Raw genomic sequence first — 14,708 nt, 5'->3', positions numbered from 1 at the left:
TCATAGGGACTTTGGCTTTCCTTCCACATGGTAGCTAAACTCTTTCTCAACAGAATCTAAACTATCACCAGCAGCATACCAACTCAGGTGAACTCAGGGAGGTAACAGTACTGTCACCTCTGGCCAGAATCAATCACAGGCACTGAAAGGGAAAAACAGATGGCCTGCGGTTGCCTACAAGGAAGCTGGCTGTGGTGGTCAAGTTCCACAGCAGGTGTGGTAACAGCATTTCAGAAGTCTGAAGTAGAATGGGGAGCAGAAATGCTTCAATCTGTACACTGCAGAGCTGAGAAGTGGAGCAGAAAAGTGTCTCTTTCTGTTGAAGAGAAATAGCTTGGACTGCTGATTTGCTCTGGAGTTAGAGGGTCTAACCAGGCCAAAACTAGGATTGCCACATGTGCATGGGATCCAGCTGCACAGCTATTAGGACACAATACATTTTTTCTTCAGGGGATTCTTCCGAAGCTGCAGCTCCTGGTCTTGCAAAACCCATGGCTAGAAAGCTCTGACAGAGCATCAGCCCTCACCCAGGCAACTGATGAACAGCACGTGAGGGTTTTGGTACAGATCCACACAAGTGGCATATGAGTGAAGGATATAACTTGTAGAGTGTCTGCGACAGCCAGAACCAGAATATCACAGGAAGCCAGTAAGCATGTATGTATTCCAAGAGTATCACTATGCTCTCAAGGAAACGATAAATAAATAAAAAAATAAAATATCACAGGAAACTGATCACAAGGCATTTCTTTTCCATCAGACCATTGAAAGATGCTGACATTCCACAGTGTGCACACTGCAGGCATTAAGTGTAAGGGAGGCAGGTGACACAGTAAAGATGCTGAGGAAGCAAAGCATTCTTTGATCTGCAGAGGCAAGATGCACCATCTGGGCGACAAATACCCAGGCTATTCCACACTAAAATGCTGTCCATGGGCTGTATACCAGAAACTGCAGATTACTGCATTTGTATCTTTATTTCTCAATGCTCAGAAGACAGAAGCAGCCCAAACACATGACGGTTTGGACAAGAACATTCATTGGCAACATGCTGGCATAATACCAACAAGGACTGACATAAGAACAGCATCAGAGAGGTGACAGACCGCTATGGCTCAGCACTTCACTTGGGCAGTAGGAAGAAGAGGGGAAGCGCTCTCCCATTGTCACTGCCACTCCGATACAAAACCCTGACCAGAAAGCAGACACTAATCTACATCTCAGCCCTGTATTCATTTGACAGCATGCTGAGGTTAGCTTAAAGGGAAACCAGAAAATTAGATACCGAGCCAGACTCCTATAAAAGTTTAAAATAGCAACACTATCACCACTCGCTTTTTTTGTCTTGAGGGTGAAGAGGGATACAAAGCTTAAAATTCGCTGTTGAAGCAAGGAGACTCAGCCTTTCCTCAGCACAGAGAAGCACCAGTCTTCCTGAAGGAGGCAACCAGGGTTCACTTGTCCCCAATTACATGTTAAAAAAACAACACTGGGTAACTAATGAACACTTACATAATTACAGTGAAGACAAAGAACTTGAGCTTTAATGTGACTTGAAATTAATAAGGTCAGATCCACAGCTCGTATGAACACGGCCTGAGATTTTAGCATGAAGTAACTTCCAAATGCCTTGTCTTCATTGGCTGGGTTTGTTTCTTTAAGCTAGCTCACACAGGACTGCCAGGCTGAAGTAAAAGTATGCTTGTAATTCACTAAGAAAGCAAAATTATTTTTAGCAGTGATAAAAAAAAAAATTACAATCAAGGAATCTTCCAGAAACTTCTGTAAGATAAGCACATTGACAGATATTTATAAAACCCAGACAGAATTCTGATATAAAAGAAGCCTATGTTAGATACCGCTGATATTCTAAATGAAGTCTTACTTGTTTAAAGTTGTTTTCCTTTAGAAAAAACCCTATTAAAAAAAAAAAGGGAAAAAAAAAAAGAAAAACAATTGCCCAAATTTTTTTTCTGTAAAAAGGATTGTGAAAAAAATGTTTTTAAAAAAGAATAAAACATCCATTGAATTTTTCCATTCAGAACAGAATTTGATTTCTGGATCAGCTGTAATAAATTTATTTTTTCTTTCTTTCTGAATCCATGCTCTTTATTTGTTTTACACATCTGTATCGTAAACCAAACATTTTTTGGAAGCAGAAGGAGACGTAAAGAAGCGAAGAGCTCCAAAAGCAGCTTCCTCTAACAAAAGCCTAGCAAAGCCACTCTCCATAGCTCTCAAGGTATCCTAAACACCTTGGATAGCATGGCCTCCAGTCTCTTGCCTCCTTTGTTTTGCAATTTCACTGTGTAACTGTCAACACTTCTGTAAATTATATTAATTCCACTTGTTTGTACCACTGATTAATTCAGTAATATTTCTCAGGGAAGGAAAAAAAAATCTTATAAAATTAGATTGACATTAGACTGAAAGATATACTTTGAACACACAAAGATGTGTTGAGAGTAATACAAGACACCATCTGGAACAGTGTAAGCACACGTTATTTAGAGGACAGAGCTATCTAAGCTCCTGTTTACAGACCTCCACTAAAGCTTGAAGGAAAATAAATTACCTCTTCATTAAGAGGGGAAATTTGAAGCATTTGATAATTAAGAGTATTATTTCTTATTGCAAGGGGACATAGTCCCTGTTCTTTGGTACATCTCCTGATACAAATTGTCAAATATGGTTCCGAAAATTAGGAACTCAAATTCATATTTATGTTCTTACAGTAAAGGTGCCTTCCACCTAAGAATGCAAAGAGCCCTTTATCTGGAGATGTCACCATCTATTTCTTAATTAGCAACTTTCACAATTAAAACAAAAGCAAAGCAAAACAACCATATGGGTACCTAAAATTCCGAGTGATGCTTACAGTTTAATAATGAAGACCATGACTAACAGCTGTAATTTTCAGTCAACGTTATTTTATTAAATTTGTTATTTAGAAACCCTATCAAAAACATTTGTGTATGTAACCAGGTAAAAGGCAGGAAATTGGTTAATAAAATTCAACATAAAGACACAATAAAATACCAGTATACACATTACCTTAGCGTTCTCAAGTAGAACTTCATCTCTACCTAAGCCAGGTCCTATGACAATTGAGTGCAGTCGCGGTAACCACTTTTCCACCTCATGGACAGCATTGGGACTATCACTAAATGGAATTGGGAAAAAAAAGGCAAGTTTAAAAAGGCTTCATTTTAGTATTCTCAGAATCTGAGTTGAAGATGAAGACAGAAAGAGGTATTTCCTATCCTGAGTGTCAGGCAATTTTATCCTTCAAACTACCAAAACTCTGTAACCCAGGAAACATGGAATGGTTTGTCCAAATAGCTACAATGAAACATTTCTCTCCATTCATTCCTTAAGGGATACCACATAAAAATGAGGAGGTAATTGCAAGTATCCACTATGGTTGTTACAATGTAGAAAAATAAAATCCAAGCAGGAAACCAACAATTCTTACAGTCTGTCACAATTCCCCGTTTAATGCTTCTTCGCAGAGATTACACCTTGGAGAGAGATCCACTGTCTCACAGGTATATACTGCGGCTTGCTGAAAACGATGCAAATATTTATTACCCTGCATGGAAAAATGATAAATCTACTCATATACTTTTTTTGTCAGTTGCTTCACAAAAATTTTCTCCAGCTGAATTACTGCCAAAACGTCCCCTCTGCCCAAAAGGCAAAAGGAGAATCAAGCTATTCAGTAAGGCTTAAAAGCTTGCAATGCTTAAGATTTCTGTAGGACTCAGGTTTTGTCTACATTGGAAAAACGGTGACAAAATCCACTGCCAAATATAGCTGCCACAATACAGCATTCAGCCGCTGACCAGAACTGTTTACTTTGTTCTGATTAGTTTTGTTGTGTAAATAGGTCAGAATATTTCGAAAGCACTGCCCAACAAGGTAGGTTAATTCTTAATGACAGTACCAAGGGAAAATTTAGCCTCCCTCCCTCCCCACCTCTGACATAAGCGATGACAATAAATTAACATTTTAACTGAAGGATGGGGGAATAAAGCTCCCTGTAGGCTAAGCAAGGAGGTACTGTCTGACAGTATTACTTAGAATATTTTGAGCTTGCAATACTTCAACAAAGCTCTATTATTACGGATGAAAGCCCTTGCATGTTTTTCATAACCAACAGCTGTACTGATGGGACACACCACTTGGGTACAAGTGTTTTGGTCGCGTCTGGCAGAATCAGCAAATTCCACAACAATTTCTGCAAGTGCCAGGCAGGAGCCCAGAGCTTTTGCAGCTGCACCGAGCGAGGCAGCCCGCTCAAGGCCGCAGGGATGCCGTGCCTCGCCTGGCCAAGGCCACCGACAATAGCTGCTTCAGAAATCCCTGGCTGCAGCAGTGCCGGCTCCCCAAAGGCGCCCCGTGCTGACACCACAAAACAGCTCTGTCAAAACAAGGCTGCTGCGTGGAAGCGATGACCCGCAGCAAGGGCAAGGGAGACAACGAACCACGTGAGGACACTGTTGTCCCTGAAGCAGTCCCCTGCTTAGCGAGCTGAAGTTGAATTTCCATTTGAACGATGCAGCTCCCTCCCATCTCCTCTCACTCGCAAGGAAACAGCAGTAGCTTGAGAACTGCCGCACAGCTTACCCTTTTCCCCCCCCTGTATAACCACCTATCGGTTTATGATGTAGATACAGGCTGGCAATAAAAAATGATTCAAGAAATACTTAAAGCACTATTAAAAAAAGCCAGTGCTTTTGTACATGGTGGGTTGGACATGTGAAAAACCGTCTGTGAACGAAACTCTAATAAAATATCACCAATTCTGAATACAGACCACTTTTTTATCTACATGCTGAAACTGATTTTATCTCTAGAAAAGAAATATGGATGTCAAATAGATGTATTTCTCATATAAATCATATATATCTATATATCATATAGAAACAGGAATACTGCTATATATATAAGGATGTTTGAATGGATTGGGTTCAAAATACCTCCGGATAGTAGAAGCCAAATACATTAAATAAATGTTCCATTAAACATAAGCTAAGAATAGAGCCATAGATAGTACCATAATTGCTCTGCTCTTTTACAAATATCTCATGCTAATAATCTCAAGGTAGAAAGTATGCCAATTTATTTATATTCAGGGTTGAAAAAAAGATAATTTTGTCTCCAGCCCAACTGATAATGTGCACTCTTCAAAACAAAGCCATCTCCTGGGAAATGAACAGTCCAACATTAAACCACTCCTGCTCACTTTGCCTCTGGTAGTAATAAAAACCTACTGTAGAGCTTTTCATCTTCAAAGCATTTTACAAACATTACATTCACATAACTCCTTTGCAACTTCACATCAAGAAGCAACCTAAGGCACATGAAGGACCAAGAGATTTAAAATGGTGATAATTACTATTACGTTGCAAAATCAGCTATAAAAACATGCTGTAAAATAACTGATGGGTTTTGATTCTTCATAAAGAAAGGAGAACAAACATGGCCTCAGAGAAGCACCATGCCAACTACACTTTAAGAGACTGGATGTTCATAACAGCTGTACTGATGCAGCTAAAGACACCTTACAAATAGCCTGTATCTACAGCTTCTCTGAAAGTGGAAGGGCTATCGTGTCATCTTACAGTTTATTCCCACACACAGACATCAAAGTCGTAGCATTTTAAAGCTGATAGGGTACAAATGATTCACATGTAACTTTCTTCAGGAAAGGGTGTCATACTGAATGTTCATGACCATGGGATTTAGCATGAAGACAGAAACTCTTCTAGCTCTTAACAGCTACAGTCTATACAGAACATTTAAACATGCCCCAAATAATTCTCTACGCTGAGGTCAGCAGTCCTCTGCACCCTCAGGCTTCAGAACAGGTAACACTCAAGCTGCATATCAAGCACAGTCCCTGGATCACATAGTTCCTCACCAGTTGAAAAAGTTGTTGGGAAAGGCTAGCCAGCACAGGCCAAAATCCTTGCCAAGGATCATCTGGATAATTTGCCAGTACAGATAAGCATGTTCAGGTACCTGGGTATAAATATTCCTTGGCAGTGTTTAGTTTATTACTACATAAAAAGCCAATGTGTATTCTTGTTTGCCTGTGGATCAGAACCAGACCAAAAAAAACCCAAAATAATTGGGAGGCGTTAGCACAGAACAGGAGAGGTCCTCAGCTGTATGCTGTGTACTATGCTCACACAAGTAATGTTACCTTCCTTTGTCCTTTCATGCCAATTTCTCCACCTGATTACTAACCTGATTTCAAACCTCTCCATTTAATTACCACCTCCACTGCCCAAGACATGCATGCACAACTGAAATTAGCACTGCATTTTTTAAAAGAAAGGATCTAGAAAGGTATTAGGCATGAAGAAGTCCCCTTGATGGTAAGAGATGCAATCTTCAGGCTCTGACAGAAAGGGATCAAGTAAGCAAGAACCAGTATTGCTTTTAGAGGTATAGAGCCATACAATATGTGACTTGGCTTTTTTCCAAATAGGAATCACAAATACAATACCCCTTCTCTAAAGCACAAAGCAATCCCTTGCGAGGCCACAGGAAAACAGCATTTGAATTTCTGAAACGAACGCAAAAACCTTTGAGAGAGACTTTGATTAACTAAAGGTGAGGGATTTCCCAAAATAAAACAAGATTTTTGGAAAGGTTATGGGGCAAGAGACTGAGAAACAGTCTGGCTTTCCCATAATTTGAAAATACAAACCATGGACATACACAACAGGGATAATCGGGGAAGCTGAATCCAAGCAGTAACACCTGTAAACATGGAGAGTGAACTGCAGTACTGTTGTGCAGATGTGTGCAATTAAAGATTCTAGTGACAGACCACAGCTGTACATTTGCAGGGAATGGACAGATCTTCAGACAGCTACTTAACTTCAAGCTAACCACTACGTTTTATATGACATGTTATCAGATGCCATTCTGATGAAAATCCAGATTATGACAGCTCACTATTGTTCAATCAAGCAAGCAACCAACACCCCTCCAAACCCCAAAAGCTTTTTCAAAGTCTTAGCTTGTCTGCAAAGCAACCGATAAAAGTTCTGACTGCATACAGAAAAGAACTATCACAGGATAAACAGGATTAATAAGGAAAACTGAAGGAGCTTCTGTAACTTGTCTCATATCTGTGAAATTTAGTAAGTAAGAAAGTGTTTAACACTACTGTCAACAATAATTCGATGAATTTTATAGATTAGTCAAAGCAGATCTAAACAAATAAGCAAGCATACAGAGAGTCTCACAGGGGGCCACACTATGAAAAAGGACCCCACAGATGTTTACCTATCAGCTTCCTTTGGCTATTGGTGAGAAGCAGGGGAGAGAGGCAAAGTTTCACTCAGTGAAGGCTGAGAAGACTGTGATCCCTTGGAAAGACAGACACAACAGCTTTTATCATTTGCCTTCCTTGAAATCCCTGTGTAGACAGAGCCAATGTGTGGTGTTCAGCATGTTGTATGTTCATCTTTTTGCTCTTTTCTCCACCTCCAGAGCATAGCGAGAAAAGTACTTTCCATGGCAAAATCTAGAATGATTCTTCAAATTAAACAGCACTGTGTCTCTCAAATGGTGAGGACAAGTTTTCTTTGTAAATTATTGGTAGCTTTAGGTTAACTTCTGCCAAGTTAAAAGCAATACACACAAAAAAAATCCTCATGTCTTGCCACCTCAATTATTTTTGCATACAGGAACAGCACTGGTTTGGTTATGGTGGTTATGGCAGTAATTGCTGGATTCAGTACTGCATGGTCTCACTATTGCCTCTTAATGCACAACCTCACAGTCTCTTACAATACCTTTAAATTAGTTTTGAAAAGCTAATACAGAAAAGAAAAACTTTCAGTCAAGTTTTTTATTCCTCAGGACTCTTCTGTATTTCACTATGACACAATAAAATTTAACATAAAACACGGTTCTGTAGATTTTCATCTTGGTGCAAGCTGGATGTAATAACTCTCCCCAAACCAACGAAAAGCCTGAAAAAAACAACAGTGGCTACTGCTCTAGTATCGCTTAGTTTCTAAACATCTTCCACAGCAGTTTGTAACAGACATTTGACAGGTACCACCTGCTTGCAAGTCTGCTCTAGGCTGGTCACTGCCTAGAGTGGGAGGACACCTGACAGTTAGGGCCTGAAACGCAACTCCCATCCTCAGCCCTCAAAAAAAAGATAATTTTGCTGTAGACTACATTTTATTCAAACACTGGGTTTCACCAAGGCAATAGCTTTAAATTATTACAGAAATCTCTAAACACAGCAGCCTTCCTCATTCAGGATGAATGACAGTTACTGTTGTTGCTTTCTATTGCTTTCTAGAGAAGGGAAAGGAATAACTGTGATAAAGTGCAGCCCTGTCATATTTTACATGGAAACAAGAAAATGTGAAGCGAAGTCAGCATGGGTATAACTGTGAGCTACAGAAATAGTAGATAAGCATGAATGACAGTGCAGACAGGAGGCGGTGAGACTGCAGCTCTTCACATGTGTTTTAGGCAGAGCTGGAACCACCTCAGTAATCAGAGATGTGGTTTGGACCTCACAAAACACCTATGAGTGAGACCTCCTGCTAGAGAAGGACACGGGACACAAGCAAGACTGCTGTCACCTGGTCAACTATACAGCTCCTTGCTGGACAGCATATTTTTTAATTCTGCTCATTATCTGTGCACACTCGGTGTGACTGAGGCAACTCCAAATGCATTAAAATGTTTCGTTGCAAAAGTCTGTTATGTAAACTCAGTCAAAGCCACTTTAAGAGGGCAGTTTCAAAAGCCAGCCCAGAGTCTTCTCTTCAAAGATGAGAAAAACTCTCTGATCTGAGGATGAAAGAGTTTCGGTTTTGTTTGTCCAAGCACTGCAGGTAATTATACTAACGTGAATCAAATGTTAGACCTGCTGACATTTAGATCCTGTCATGTTATACAGTACATCAAAAGGGTGAAAGATGGGACATAATGCGTAGCTCTAGAATTTAAGTAGTTATCTCAGAAAGCTAATCATTAACTACTGTGGTAAACCTTGGGTGAGGTCATTATTGGAAACCAGGCAAATAAGATAAGGAAAGACACTATGCTGGAAAGGTTAGGTCAAAGGAATTAAAGGCAAAACCAAACAGTGCAAAAAATGTTTGAGCATAAAATTAAACTAATTCTGTATTTCAAGAGTAGCTATATATGTCAATGTTTAAATCATCATTCTTGTAAATGAGCTTCTAATTTCCAGAAGACCAAAAAGCTTGAGGCAGCCTCTTTTGGCCCCACGAATAGAACTGGAAATAACTTATTCTAGAAAAGCTCATTCATTCCATTACCAACTGATGTGTCTCTCACCAAGAACCTCAATCAGGTAGAGCAAATCTCACATGGCACGAAGTTGACTGGATGCAATTTAGAGACCAAAAAGACATATATTTAATAAATTAAGATTAGTATATTAAAATGTCCCAAAAAAAGTTTAGAAGACAGAATTGTCATTTTCACGTAATAGGCTGTTTAAAGATCTTTCAATAGTGTTTAATCTGTAAATGCTGGGTAGACAATATCTATTTTTTCTGCTACAATCTGATTAAATGACAGAGAAGAAAGTGAAAAAAAAACCCCCACAGACTGTAATGAAAGAGGGATTCAATACTATTCAAATCAAGCGTTCCTTTTCAGCCATTGAACAAGTTAATTTAGACACCAGAAGTGAACCTAGTAGGCTTTATCTGAATATTAACAACACAGCAGCAAGAACAGCAACGCATCATCCAGGTGAAGCACAGGTGTCACGAGCTCACAGTTAAGAGACTGCTCTTAATATGTAGATACCACAGTATTTACTTGCTCCATATTCTACCTTCAAGGCAGCTAGAGTGTGAATCACCTACTGAGGTACACATTTACAAAAATGCTGTATTTACCATACCACATTTTTACATCATAATAATGACAACAAACCCAAAAATGTTTTCCACAGCTGTTACTTGGACACCAGACTCTCATTTAGATATCAGATCTGTTTTAGTAGGGATTGGGTTGTCAACACACTACAGGCATCAGAGCCAACAACAAACGCTTTAATAATGAACCCAAATGCACTATACAAATGGGGTCACCTCTCTCATGCACAGCAGAGCCTCTCACATCCTGTCGGAAAGAGCCTCAGAGGAGAAGAAGCTATTGCTTGACTATTTTCCGAGATTTCTCACACAGACATGACAACAGCAGTCAAGGTCAACCTTATCTAGCCTTGTAAAGATAGCACAGGTATCAACACAATCATTTTACAACGTGCATTTAGATATATCCAAATATTTAAAGCAGCTGTAGTATGTTTTGATCTCAATCACATTACCAAGGCATGTTGTAACACCATCACCCCCCCACCCCACCCCCCAAAGTATTATGATAACAAAATATCTTGACCTCATATTTTCAGAGTTCATGGAAGTTGTCTGGACCTATTAATACTTCCTGTGAACTGACTTGATAAGCAGAGTCTGTCAAATATTCTTTCAAACAGACTACAATTAACTAAAACCATGTGACAGAATGAAGATGACAATGTAAATTCCCTCAGAATGAAACAGGCTTAAAACATCCCTAGAAAAACTAATGCACTTTTCATTTTTAAATGTTAAAACCAGTAAATAAAGTGACAAGCTTTTATCACATCGATATCCCTCTTTAGTTGACACTCAACTCTTAAGGCACAGATGATAGCTGAATCAATACCCAGAAGGCTAGAGTACTTCAAATCAGCTGTGGACACATGAGAAGGCAGAACAAGTCTCAGCCTAAGTGTCTGCTTTGCTGATTGTCAGCTGGGAAACAAACCTCAAAACAATGAGACCCTAAAATCTTCAAATTAATAATTAAAAATACAAAAAACCAGAAGCAAATCCCAGGCATGCCTGCCTTCACTCGAACTCAAGACAGATTAAATACCAAAGAAATCTAGTTGTGGTGTCAAATCACAGCAGTATGGCAGGTGTTCAGAAGGATGAATTTGGCCAGGATCTAACCGGAGTAAAACGCTGCTACACACATATATACCTCTTTCTGATGTATCAGAAAGCAGCAAGCACAGCAGCACTCCCCACAGTGATGCTAAAAATCTTTGGCTACTTCTCACATTTTAAAGAGGTGGCAAAACCTCTTTTAGTATCACCTGGGTTAAGGACCTTTGCAACAACAGGGAGGAAAGGGACTACAGTATGGGGTGAATACACCTCCTGTCTTTTTATTCATTCTGCAGCATACAGCACAGAAGCAGCAGCTTTTTGCCAAGAAAGCTGGACACAAGAACACAGGTCCATAAACAAGTTTTGTTCACGGCACTGCACAACAGGATTAGAAACAGTTTAAACATACTTCTCTGAGTCAGCACATACAAACTGACCTTTATCTCTCCCTAAGTAGTTTGAAAAAAAAAAGAAAAAAACCAAAAATGTTCTCATGTGATTCCTAGCTAGGCTGCTGTCTAAATGAGGGGGAGAAAGATCACAAAGTTTGTGTCTGCATGTTCTCTGCAGGTTTAATAGGGATCCAGCAGCCAAGTCACTTGGGAGGCATCTTTTGGGTAATAGGAGCGATCTGTGCTTTCTCCTTGACTCTCCCTGGTGACAAGAATTCTTGCACTTCTTCCAGCAGCTGATTTAAAAGAGAGGTTAGTCCCACATTACACAGAAGTAGTGTTTAATAGCTACCCTTGGCTAACACAAATAAAAAGTATGAGCTTCCTCCCACAAAGGACCAATGTTTTTGAATCTCCCCTCCCCATAATGAATCAGAAAGAGACAAAAATCTCAAAGATTGTTTGTGGGCCTTCTTTAAGAGACTTGGCACTGATAAAAAGTCCTCAAATAACTTACGAGGAGCTCACTACCCATGATTCACTTTCATGATTTTTTTCAAATCATCAAAACATAGACAAAATCCAATAAAACCAAGTAAAATATGTTCCAGCAACGCTGATCTAAGTTAAGCTTCTTCATTAATGGTAACTGGCCTCAACACACAGGCCAGCTTCATCAGAGTTTTCTCCCCAGTTATTTTTACTTCAAACTGAAAAGAACAATCTTTTCCAAAATCCAAACCAAAACTTGAACTCTCCAATGAACTAGAAGACTTTCAGCAATTCTGGCAATCTTTACTAGTCCATACAGACCCATTGATATAACCAGCTGGGAGGAAGGTTCTAAATCCGTACCTAGTTCAAGGGTGACTTTTTTGGAGATAATGGAAAAATTACGTGACTTCTTCAGGACCACAAGAAATTGATGACCTGACATCTCATTCTACTTCTCTGATAAAACTCTGGAGATCAAGGAGTGTATCGACTGTTGACTTTACAAATTGTCTGACAATCAGGTTAGAAGTGGGCTACTCAGCAGTATCTTGATCTTTCCTGGCCTACAGAGAAAGAAAAACTCTGTAAGATTATAAAAAAAGTCCTTGCAAAAGGAGCATCTAACACAATAGATTTACCCTCGCTTCTTTTAAAATATAACCAGCTGGGTTCATATAGCTCATTAAACTCTGTGATCACTCACCTATCAAGACAGGATAAGCTAACCCAACACAGGTATCCAAGAAATCTATTCAACCTGACCTGAGTCAGGGAATTAACATCGGGAATATAAAAAAGCTCCTGAAAACTGTTCTCCAGAAAGTTGCCAACACTAATGCAAGAATGTAAGTATATACACATCTAAAGTAGAAATCCATACAGAAAATGCGTGTAATAAAACTCAATAAAATGCAAACCCTAAATTTCATCTTGTCTGCATTTGTGCAGACTTTGCCACAGGAGCATGTTAGCTGAGAAAACAGAAGAATGTTGCACAAACTGGGGGCAGTGGTGACAAAAGCAAGGCAGCTGTGCCCAAGACTCAGTATACTCCCTATACAAAAGACCTCGACCTCTGCAATACTCACTTTTCATTTCTCCACAGGGAAGCAGAAAGTCACTCAGCAAAAATACTGCACTGGTTAGCTGGTCAGTTTTTAATTAATATTTTTATTAATACCAAGTCGCCATGGAAGGGGCCATAATGCATTTGACAGAATCCCTGTATAAAAAGGAAAAGCTACTATTGACTATTCATGGCCCATTATTATAGTTGTCATTATTCAGCTCAGATGGTGAGGATGCACAGAGCCAGGTGCTGAAAATTTGTCTTTCCAGATCCCAGGCTACCATGTCCAGTCCTAGCTCTCTTACCTTAACTCACAGGAACAGGGAATGAAGTAATGAGACAAAAACCAGAAAGTTGCGTTATGTGTGTTCCCAGCACAGGATGTTACACCAAAAGGGATCCCAGGATGGTCTGCAGCTGGGGCCACATGGAATTGCCCTGGCAATGCTGCAAGATAGATGACCATTTCCATAACCCTCCTTCTGCAATCTCGCTCACTCTCACATAACATTCATTGCATCCTTGAAGTGACAGACATTTGCCAAGGACGTGAAATGCAACAGTGCAACTTCTAGCTCTCACATACCTTCCCTAGTCATGCCACACAAGATCCACGATGGTAGCTCTAACAAGTAAAAAAAGCCCTTACATTCAGGGGGCAGCAGCAAAAAAAAGAGCATGCTCTTCCCCTGAGGTGATCCTCTGTGAGGTGAAGGCAGTAGGGAAAGGTAGTAGCAGCCAAGTCACAGAGCAGATGATAAAATGTCAGACTCCTGGCACTACAAAATGGCAGCTGAACCCTGGCGAAATGCCAAGCTGTTCAAACAGTGAATTGAGGAGTACATGGGGCCATAATTATGATTAGCATAATAAGAGAGTGGTACAACAGCTACCTAGTTACTCTGAAGGGTCATGGAGAAATCATAACAAAGCAAAGTTTTAAGGAGAGACACAAAAGAAAACAATGACGTAGCTGCTCGGTGGGTTTTACCCGGAGGTTCTTCCATGCGTGAAGTGCGGCCCCGGAGAAAGTACAAAGACTGTTTAAGAGATCAGGCTCTGAATCAAGAGCGGCTGGCCGCGCCTGCAGAACTCGAATGGCTCCACAACATATAAAAGATCATATGAAAAGTGTGACACTGAAGACAAAGGACTTTACGAGAAAAATAGGCTGTTTGTGTAAATTTGAATAAAACCTGGGCTCTATAGTCAGTCAAGAATTCTTCCTTTCTAACCAGAAAAGACTGTTTTCTCTTTTCCTTGAATGAAGCAGAAGAGATAAAAATACGAGAAAATTTGACAAACAAAATCAGAACATTCTGATATTTGCATTTTTTAATTTTGAATGTCATATAAACAATATTTACAGATCCATTGCTTCATGCAATTAGCCAGATGTCTGGGTGAAATTAATCAGAGTTGTAATAAAAATATTAAACATTTGAGTTTCAGACATAAAGCTATATGGATATGAAAATTTCTAGATTCACTGCACTTAGTACATCTGGAGGAATTTATAGACAGAGTTGAAGTTTAAAATCAAAAGTTGTCTTTGCGAACAGAAAGATCAGAGTTTTCTTTAAGATGTGAATTCCACAGAAGACACTGAGAATCTGCATATAAAAAAAATCCTTATTTAGTAGGCACAATCTGGACCTACATGAACAGAATTTTTACTGTTTACACATTGTCACCTCCCTTTTTCTCTATGCTGCTTCTGCTTCTATTAACATTTTCCATTGCCACAGACACCAAGAACCTTGGGCATACAAAAAATGCTTCTCC

At 39.6% G+C, this 14,708-nt stretch overlaps 1 protein-coding gene across 6 annotated transcripts in view; it reads right to left on the bottom strand.

The window, feature by feature from the left end:
* Positions 1 to 14,708, bottom strand: part of NAXD (NAD(P)HX dehydratase) — a 50,226-nt gene that overhangs the window by 23,260 nt on the left and 12,258 nt on the right. For all 6 annotated transcript variants that reach the window (XM_040584529.1, XM_040584524.1, XM_040584527.1 and 3 more), the window contains one exon: positions 3,055 to 3,163. In XM_040584529.1, the coding sequence (XP_040440463.1) occupies positions 3,055 to 3,163 (109 nt within the window). The remainder of the gene's footprint in view (positions 1 to 3,054; positions 3,164 to 14,708) is intronic.

The sequence above is a fragment of the Falco naumanni genome, chromosome 2, assembly GCF_017639655.2.
Source record: "Falco naumanni isolate bFalNau1 chromosome 2, bFalNau1.pat, whole genome shotgun sequence".
Taxonomy (NCBI): domain Eukaryota; kingdom Metazoa; phylum Chordata; class Aves; order Falconiformes; family Falconidae; genus Falco; species Falco naumanni.
This window is presented reverse-complemented; position numbering and strand designations above follow the sequence as displayed.